The following is a 10,248-nucleotide window of genomic DNA, read 5'->3' as shown; positions in this document are numbered from 1 at the left end:
TAAGTTTAATGAGGGGCTTTTTGGTCTTTTCACTTGAGGCCGGATCTCAGGCCTTATCAGCTGATTTGGATCCACTTTTGGATCATTTTCACATCCATTCATCACTCTCAAGTATTTTAGAGAGAGAGGGAGAATTCTAGTGAGAGAATTGGGGTTTTGGAGAGGAAGGAGCTTGAATTGATCAAAGTCTCGGGTTTTAAAGTTGTTCACCTCATTCCTAGCTTCGTTTTGGTTGTTGTAGTAAGTTCTAACTCCGAATTTCATTGTTTGATTTTGATATTCAAGTTAGGGTTTGAACTTAAATTGTTGATAAACCCATTTAAACTCATGAAGTGAGTTTAGTGTTGCTTGTAATCGGGTTTATTGTTATTATTGGTGGATTTTGGGTTTGTGAACAAATTGGTTATCATTAGGACTTGTAATTGGGTTTAATCACTAGGTTTAGTGATTATGGAAGTATTGGAACCCTTTTTGTGTGTTTGAAAGACTAATTTTAGAATTGAGTCAAAATTAGGGTTTTTGGGTGATTTTGAGATTGATAAGTGTTTAACACTTAAGATTGGGTTCATTGGCATATTAGAACCATGTTCACTTGTGATTAGTGATTATTGGTTAGTTTGGACGCGTTTTGTGTTTATGAGTGCAATTGGTCGAATTTGCACTAAGTGTCGAATTGAGTTGGTTGTAAATCCACTCTAAGTGTGTTGTTGTATTTGTGATGAATTGATTAGGTATTTTATATTGACGTGTTGCGGATTACTTGGAAGCATTCATCAGGGCGACAAGGTGAGGGTTAATATCCTATGTGCATATGTATGTGTAGGATGGGTGCGGGTCGAGTGAAGTGGTTCTCGGTTATAGAGCTCACTTCACATATAGGCGGATTTTTATGGACTTGTGTAATAGGTCCAATTGGCACGGTTGTGCGTTTTGGTTGACCACCATTGGCGAGTTGCACACTTGTGTGTACGATATCACTTGGATTGTGATTTGGAGTTATAACCCCGACGGCGTGGGTTATGGTGTGGAAATGAATATCGGTTTGCTCGTATTCATAATATTTTGGGTAGTGAATCTCGGGTAGTGCGGATTCATGATGACTCGGGTTGTTCGGTCATCTTGTTGATGAGGTAGTGAATCTCGGGTTGTGCGAATTCACTAAGGCTCGGGTAGTTCGGCCAACCTCGGTTGTTGAATTGGTGAAGAAGTGAATATCGGGTTGTGCGAATTCACTAAGGCTCGGGTTGTTCGGCCAATCTTCATTGTGGTGTCTGGTATTCGGTAATGGGTTAGGGGTTAACCTTATTCGTTTATATATTGTTATATATATATATTGTTTTATTGTCGTGATGTAGCTAACCCTCCGGGTGTAGCTTCTTGGCGTTGTTCACATCGTCGTTGGTGAATTTATGTTTGTTGATGCATATTTAGCTTGTTGCTTAGTGATCGTACGGTATGCTTAGATTAGCTTGCCTTATTTCATGGATGCTCTGGTATGCGGTATTTGATTATTTGTGGCGTGTCCATTTTATGCATATATATGTATGTAGTATATTTTCACTCACTAAGCGTTAGCTTACCCTCTCGTTGTTTACAGTTTTATAGATTGCATGGATGCTGTGGCTCAGATAAGCGGGAACTAGTGGACTCGCATAGTTGCTTTAGAAGATCTTGCTTTTGGATTGATTAGGATTGAGTAGCGTATCCCCAATCGCCATGTTCGGTCTTTATTTTGTGTTAAAAATCATGTGGTCGAAAACTTGTATTTTGTACGAAAGTCGTAAAACGGCCGATGTGGGTCCGGTCTCGTAAAACTCATTTTATTATTGGAACGTGTTAGTTTTAACTAATATAAATTGTCGTGAAGAGCGTTTGGTCTAAAAGTGTCGGGAAGCAAGAGATCTTTTTACGAAAATTGGAAAAAGTGGACAGCGGGCTGCCAGGGCCTGTGCGCGCCGCGCACAGGTGTAGGTGCGCGCCGCGCACCCCATCTGGACAGCTCATTTTTAAATTTTTTTTTTATGCTGCGTTTTTGGTTGGTTAGCGGGTTGGGTTGTTACACCTTTCTTCTTTTTATCTTTTTCTTCCTAGATTGATTATATCTGTCGACAACCATTCTCTACATAAAAATGATTCTTTCATAATTGATGAACTCATTCGAATTCTCCATCCCATTGAACCATCACCAAGAACCTAATCATCATCTTCAACCTTCATCTGTTTATTTCAAATTCATAACCACAATCTAACTCATATCCATATACATCTACAGTTGTAAAGAATGAGATATATATATATATATAAATATATAAATATATATATATATATATATATATATATATATATATATATATATATATATATATATATATATATATATATATATATATATATATATATATATTAACGTACCTTCGGTCAGACCTATACCTTAAACGATCACCAATTACTTATATTTTTTTTGTTGAGATTTGAACTACAACACCCTAATCCGCTGCCCTTTGCTCACAAACCGTCGAATTGTTGCAAACTGTTGCACTTTATTTTCTTGATCAAACACATACCGACACCATCTCTCGCTAATATCTCTCTTCTCTCTCTCTCTCTCTCTCTTCATTTTTTTTACTTCGTGAACAATTAATCCACGACAACACACATATCTGCTTCGGTTTTAATGACCAAACCAACACCACTATCATCAAATCATCACTACCCGCGAACTACTACAACTGCATCTTGTTTTGGATTAAAACCACTTATAAATTTCTTGAGACCACCTGCAAATGTTGCTCGACTTTTGCTTTTGCTACTACAGTACGTATTCTTTTTTGTTATTGTTAAACGTAAAAGATATAAATGAAGCTACAATAATTTATGAATAATGATAAATATAGTAATTAGGTTGGGTGATGAGCAGTATAAGAGTTAGTGGAAGGCACGATCATAAAGTATCCAATTAGACACACCCATAACTTTTTTTTTTAACTTAACGAAGAATGATAATAATGGAATGGTGAGCTGTAAAATTGTCTCCTTCTGTTGCAAGTTCATTGTTAAAAACGAAAACTTTAGAATCATGTATGAGACTAATTAGTGGATTCAATTGATAAAGCTAGTAGGCTAGTAGAATGGGTTCATCCTAATCTATGTGGGCCGTAAAAATAAGGTTATTTAGGCAACTATAATTGTGTTCCTACTTCGGTTACTATTAAAATGGCGATGGCCTTAGATACTGTAATGATACCATAAAAATAGTTAATGATGTGGTGAAGATTTGGGGATGTAATATGACGAGCTGGAAGTTTATTTTATTTTATTTTTTATTTTTTTAAAAAAACTGCATAATCTAAACAACTTCTATTTTAAACATGGGCCGTATAGTGATGAACTACTAAGGGTTTATGTGTATTGGGCCAGGATAGTGGGTTTATAACAAAATCATCTTGTATGTAAATAATTGATGAGGATTCTGCAGATAATAATAAGGATAATCGATGAGGACTAGATGAGATGTGAAGATGATTATGAAGAGATAATGGTAATAATACACGATGATGATAAGATTATGATGTTAGAAAAATGGTTATCATGATAATTATGATTATGTTTATGAGGAGATGATGATAGAATTAAGGATGAGAATGATGATAGATTTGATGTTATGATACTAGATGATAGATAATGGGTGTAGTATTATGACGATAGTGTACATGGTGATAACAAGTATGACAATGGGTATGATAATAAAAATGATGATTAGTGAATACATAAGATGATTATGATAAGAGAATTAAGATGACTAGATGATAGTTAATTAAAGATGATACCTTAATAATAAAGATAATATGATAAAGATAATGAATATTAATAATGAAAGATGATGGAGGTAATTATAGTGGCAGTGTACATCGATATTGGAATAATGATGATATGGTGTAATCATAATAACGATGAAGATATGGGTTAAATGGAATAAAGATATGATTTATCTCAGAAATGTACAAACAACTCGATGATTGGTGTGTGTTGGGGTTAACCGAAAGGTCTCGGATTCGAGCCTGAGCTAAGATAGTTTATTTTTTGGAACTTTTAAGGTAGAACTTTATTATTATTATTATTATTATTATTATTATTATTATTATTATTATTATTATTATTATTATTATTATTATTATTATTATTATTATTATTATTATTATTATTATTATCAATATTGTGATTTTTTTTAAAAACACTTATTATTGTTAATACAAGTATTATAATTATTATCATAAAAAGATACAAATTGTTATTTATTATTAGTGATATTATTTTACCAACTAAATAACTATATAAGAATATAATTGATACATATTACATAACAAAATTAATATTTTCATAAAAATACTAACTATTTATCTAAAGTATGTAAGGTAAATACAGTTAATATAGTTATTAATGAAACATACAAATTATTGGAATAACAATTAATAATAATATCTAAACTTATTAGATTTCAATTATATGTTCTAATATATATATGAACAATATAGGTTCGTGAATCCGAGGCCAACCATACACTTGATAAATGACGTCATATGTATTTTTACTACAAAATACAGTATAGTGAGTTTCATTTGCTCCCTTTTTAAATGCTTTTGCAATATATATTTTTGGGACTGAGAATACATGCGCTGCTTTTATAACTGTTTTATGAAATAGACACAAGTAATCGAAACTACATTATATGGTTGAATGATCGAAGCCGAATATGCCCCTTTTTGCTTGGTAGCCTAAGAATTAGGGATCATCACTAATTTTGAGAATTAGTGCACCCCTAATTGACGCGAATCCTAAAGATAGATCTATTGGGCCTAACGAACCCCATCCAAAGTACCGGATGCTTTAGTACTTCGAATTTGTTTTTATCATGTCCGAAGGATTTTCCGGAATGATAGGGGATATTCTTATATGCATCTTGTTAATGTCGGTTACCAGGTGTTCAATCCATATGAATGATTTTTATCTCTATGCATGGGACGTATATTTATGAAAAATGGAAATCAAATTCTTGTGGTCTATTAAAATGATGGAAATGATTATTTATGTTAAACTAATGAACTCACCAACCTTCTGGTTGACACTTGAAAGCATGTTTTTTCTCAGGTATGAAAGAAATCTTCCGCTGTGCATTTGCTCATTTTAGAGATATTACTTGGAGTCATTCATGACATATTTCAAAAGACGTTGCATTCGAGTCGTTGAGTTCATCAAGATTATTATTAAGTCAATTATAGTTGGATGTATTAAGAAATGGTATGCATATCGTCAACTTTCGATGTAAGGAAAGTTTATCTTTTCAAAACGAATGCAATGTTTGTAAAATGTATCATATAGAGGTCAAGTACCTCGCGATGTAACCAAATGTAATGTATTCGTCCAGATGGATTAGGACGGGTCCTTTCACTCGCCATACAAAAATTTCAAGTTTTCTCGGTACCAAATTATTTCGCATTGTTACCATATTATCGATGTGACTTGCGAGTAGTTTCTCATCAATTAATCTTTAAAGTTTGCTAACTGTGAAATAACCAGACGAGTTGAAAGACCATCTCCAATGATCTCGAACTTCTGGTTGGAAAGTGAAGCAATTCAGCATGTTAACTAATGTTTCCAGCTCTCCTGCACTTCGACCAGTAGGCAAGCGAGCCCACTCCCATGCGAAAGAGATACCCGAATATGTGAAAATAATACACGAACAAACTGAGGCAGCCTTTGACTTTTCTAAATGATATAATCTTGTAAATCTTGAGCTGAGTTTAGTATCCCCGATCCAAATGTCATCCCAAAAAGAAGTAGTGTTCCCGTTCCCAATTGTTTAGCAAAGGAGTTTTTGAAGCTAACGTTGATGTCTTCAATTGCTTTTCCTGCAACAATAATATTATACCAAGTACCCGTAGATGAAACCCGAATTAATTCGGAATCCACGTCCAACGCACCCCGACCCATATATACTACGAATGATTCTAACCCAAAGTGCATTCGTTTCGATTTTAAACCTCCACCACCACTTTCCCAAAAGAGCAAGATTTTTTTCTTTTTAAAGTCCCGATATTTAAACCCCCCCCCCCCCTTCATAAGAATTCATGACATTTTTCCATTTAACCCAATAAATTTTAGAGCCCAATTCCAAACCGCCCCAAAAGAAAGAACGACGTAACCTCTCAAGTAGTTTCAACACACAATGCGGAGCACGAAAGAGTGAGAAAAAGTACAAGGGGAGACTACTTAAAACCGAATTAATTAGGACTGGTCATTAATTATCATCAAAACGAAAGTACATTCTCATATATTCGCACAAATCTTCCTCCGAATGACATCGATCTCATTCTCCAACTCGATAATCTTTTTCTTAATTTGCCAATAACCGGATTCCAACCGCTTAATTTATTCATCTTCGTCCAAATTGGCGATCCAAGGTAGGTAAAACTAAATTTACCAACTTGACATCCAATGCGGTTAGCCACATAACTTACTTCACCAAAATCTATCCCAATACCGTAAAGATAACTTTTTTGAAAGTTGACCTTTAACCCCGATGCCAACTCAAAACATTTAAGAAGATTCTGAATGCTATAAGCATTCGATCTTGACCATTCACCAAGAAAAATCATGTCGTCGGCATATTGAAGATGTGACAAGACTTTATCCGCTCTAATTTCAGTCCCTTTAAAGAGGCCCGAATCCGTAGATGCTTTGGTTAAAATATTCAAACCTTCGGCGGCTAAAATAAATAAAAATGGAGAAAGAGGATCACCTTGACGAACCCCCTTACTTAAGTTGAACTCATTAGTAGGTGAACCATTGATAAGAATGGAAATAGAAGCCGAACTCAAAAAAGAATATATCCACTTTCTCCATTTATCACCAAATCCCATACATTTCATCACTTCCAAAAGGATACTCCAATTAAGACAATAAAAGGCTTTTCGAAATCAACTTTAAAAAGAACTCCTTTTTGTTTAGCCGATTTTAAAAATTCAATACTTTCATTCACAATCAAGGCCCCATCAAGAATATATCTACCTTTCAAGAATGCACTTTGCTACGAATCGATCAAGGAAGGTATATTCTTTCTAAGCCTATTGGACAGGATCTTAGAAATGATTTTGTAGTAACTACCGATAAGACTAATTGGTAGAAAATCACCCAAACCGAGCGCATCAATTTTCTTAGGGATTAAAGTAACAAAAGAAGCATTACATCCCCTTGAAAGTTCAGCCTTAATCCAAAACCACATAATCGCCTACACTAATTCGACCTTAATAATATCCCAATATTTTTTGAAGAATTTCATGTTGAAACTGTCGGGCGCGAGGGGCCTTAGAACTACCACAATCAAGAATAGCATCATGGATTTCTTTTTCATCAGAACATACCTCTAGCGCGTTTGCTTCATCTATTGAAAGAGTCGGGAAAGATAGATCTTCAAGACTCGACCTATCACAATTATCCTCTGTAAAAATGTTGCTAAAATGATTATGTGCCTCGGCTTTAATATCCTTAGAAAAATCATTACATACTCCATTAATTGACAATCCCCGAATGTTACACTTATTATTGTTCCTTTTTAATTAAAGAATGAAAAAATTTAGTGTTTTCATACCCTTCAACATCCCAACGAGCCCGTACATTTTGTTTCACCATATTTCTTTTAATTCTTTCTTTGTCAATCCAGTGTTTTCGAGTTTCTCTCCAATGCTTCAAGTCAGGCCAGTTTAAAGGCCCTAGTTCTGCCTTTATTTCGAAAATAGTAGCTGCTTTTTTTAACTCCCCGATTTCGGTATCTAATTTATTGAACTTGTTGTTACTCCAAACTTTAAGAGCGTTTTTGACGTTTTTCATTTTGTTGCGAAAAACACAATCTTTTCGATTAATATTTGATACCTGCAATCTCCAAGCATCACTAATAATCGTATCCGCCTCTTCATCATCTAACCATACATCAAATATCCTAAAAGGTTTAGGACCGAAATTTCTATCTTCATCTTTTAAAATAATCGGGCAATACCAACGGATCTTCGGTCCAGCGGTACCGCGGTTACACTTGTGTACTCGCAGGGCTAGAGGTCTCGGGTTCGAACCTCGTCACCCGCTCTAGGAATTGAAATATATTCCTTGAAGGTGGCCCAAAGGGAAGGTTTTACCGACCCGCTCTGGGACTAAGGTCCGGCCCGCCTGCCCCTCGGGATGGTTTAAGGGTCGGATCCTCAGAGTGTGGTTCGGGTTTCCTGCCCGAAAGCGCGTGTGTGTGTGCAAATGATGAGTGTCGTTGAAATAAATGATACGCTGATGCAAGCTTGCCTTTCAAAAAAAAAAAAACAAAAAAACAAAATAATCGGGCAATGGTCCGAATATTGCCTATCCAAAGCTAAAGCCGTCAAATCTTTCCACATATCAACGAATCTATGGTTAACAAGAAAACTGTCAAGTTTGCTAAACTTAATACCATCATCGCTCACCCGAGTAAAATTACGCCCGCCAAGTGGGATTTCAATCAAACTACTATTTGCAATAAGCTCATTGAATTTTAGGGCTCTATATTCAATGAAATCGCAATTAAGCCTTTTGCCTTGGTTTCTTACCTCGTTGAAATCAACACAAAGTAACCACGCTTCGTCACTACTATCAACTAGATTATGAAGTGAATCCCACAATATTTGTTTATTAGTGTCATCATGCGGTCCATAGACATTAATAATGTTCAACCCAATACCCGAACTTCTCCAAACCCCTTTAATGCCTATATAGAAATCCGACAAAATCACATCAATGGCATCAAAAGCAATTGTATCCAAAATAAGAAGTTGACCACCCGATTTACCCACCATTTCTTTCTGAATGAAATTATAATTAGACATCCCCCACAATGATTGAATCCAATATAGGTCAACAAGATGTAGCTTTGTTTCTTGTAATGCCACAAATGATGGATTCTCCTTCACAATTAACCGCCTACACCACCCGACCACATAATACTTTCCCCTGATTTTGAAACTTCTGATATTTAAAGAAATTGTCTTCATAATGATCAGAAATAGAACAGCCTGGAAATATGACATAGGGAGCTTGAATTAGATGGAAGGTTGTATAGCCTTCCACTTTAGTCCAAGCTTGGTCTCATACTCCTTGATTCCCATTGAATCTAATGATTCACTGAAATTTACAGAAGCAATACCTGATGAGATCTTATCCTTCACATCCATGGCAGCACACTGAGATCAAATTGATCGAAAGGTATGCTCTTCTGTACGAATTTTCCTCGCAGAGTTTTTCACATTCAACATACGAGAGGAAGTCTCCCATCGACGAATCCCATACCAACATCAATCCTTATTCTGTTCCGAACCTTTTGCGAATTGATCAAAGTCTTCTTGCCCTTCTGTTTATCTCTAGCATCAACCTTGGGTTTAGTAATTAATAAAACTCCTACTGCTTTGTCCTTTCTGCTTTTAACCTTTATCCCAGTTCGTTTAGTTGGGTTATCTGTGGACCCATTAGAGTCCATATTTTGGCCCACATCATATTTAATAGTGGGATCTTCATGGCCCATGATTTTTTCCGCCAGATCCAATGGGCTTTTTGTCCCAGATGAAGTGTTGTTATTATTGGGCCTGGTATCGTCATTATGGTTTAAATCTACCTTAATTGGGCCACGAGAGTTTTGTGGGCTCGGTGAATTATTTACTTGCATAGTATCTAGGACCTTAGAGGCATTAACAGGATTATCAGATTCCAAGGGATTAGGGTTGGCCCTAGAAACATTGGGAGTTGGAGCGACTCCACGTTTCTGATCCACCTCATCATTGAGATTTTCTTGGAAAAGTTCCCGAATACTTAGACACTAAGACTGTTCATCTTCAACCTCAATATTCCGATCATCTTCCGCCGTCGGAGTACTAATCTTGGACGGAGAATGATCCATCTGAACATTTTCTTTGCTCATGACTGGATTTGAAAATGTTTTCGAAGATATTCATCATCTGAATCATAGTTAACATTAGTATCCTCCTCATTGTCGAAAGTATCATCTATAAATTCTTCATCTTCATCATCCTTCATAACATTACTTGAAGGATTGTTGTTGTGACTGCCGTGCAGATTATTGACATTAAGATGAACAACACGATCTACCACCTCTTTCACATGAACTCGAGTAATCTTATTACCACAATTAACCAAGTTTGTACCCTCAATCCTGCTGACTTC

General features: G+C 35.6%; 2 protein-coding genes across 2 annotated transcripts; both read right to left on the bottom strand.

Annotated features, from left to right (window-relative positions):
- Nucleotides 1–6,305: 6,305 nt before the first annotated feature.
- LOC139848951 (uncharacterized mitochondrial protein AtMg01250-like) lies at nt 6,306–6,917 on the bottom strand. The gene has a single exon (XM_071838631.1). The coding sequence runs from the start codon at nt 6,915–6,917 to the stop codon at nt 6,306–6,308; it is 612 nt and encodes a 203-aa protein (XP_071694732.1).
- A 167-nt stretch (nt 6,918–7,084) lies between these two features.
- On the bottom strand, nt 7,085–9,065 carry LOC139848950 (uncharacterized). The gene is made up of 4 exons (XM_071838630.1): nt 8,401–9,065; nt 7,646–7,993; nt 7,419–7,479; nt 7,085–7,261 (listed from the first exon to the last, which is right to left on the bottom strand). The coding sequence occupies exons 1-4, from the start codon at nt 9,063–9,065 to the stop codon at nt 7,085–7,087; spliced, it is 1,251 nt and encodes a 416-aa protein (XP_071694731.1).
- Nucleotides 9,066–10,248: the final 1,183 nt, after the last annotated feature.

This window comes from Rutidosis leptorrhynchoides, chromosome 5, assembly GCF_046630445.1.
Source record: "Rutidosis leptorrhynchoides isolate AG116_Rl617_1_P2 chromosome 5, CSIRO_AGI_Rlap_v1, whole genome shotgun sequence".
Lineage (NCBI taxonomy): Eukaryota > Viridiplantae > Streptophyta > Magnoliopsida > Asterales > Asteraceae > Rutidosis > Rutidosis leptorrhynchoides.
This window is presented reverse-complemented; position numbering and strand designations above follow the sequence as displayed.

Bases quoted from the DNA above. Each gene is read 5' to 3' on its own strand.
- LOC139848950 (XM_071838630.1), bottom strand. From the start codon at position 9,065: ATGAAGACAATTTCTTTAAATATCAGAAGTTTCAAAATCAGGGGAAAG. The intron at 7,994-8,400 runs GCAATATTCGGA...TAAACCTTTTAG, and splicing joins ACGGCTTTAGCTTTGGATAG to GATATTTGATGTATGGTTAG. The intron at 7,480-7,645 runs GTATGAAAACAC...TAATTGTGATAG, and splicing joins GCTCGTTGGGATGTTGAAGG to GTCGAGTCTTGAAGATCTAT.
- LOC139848951 (XM_071838631.1), bottom strand. From the start codon at position 6,917: ATGGGATTTGGTGATAAATGGAGAAAGTGGATATATTCTTTTTTGAGT.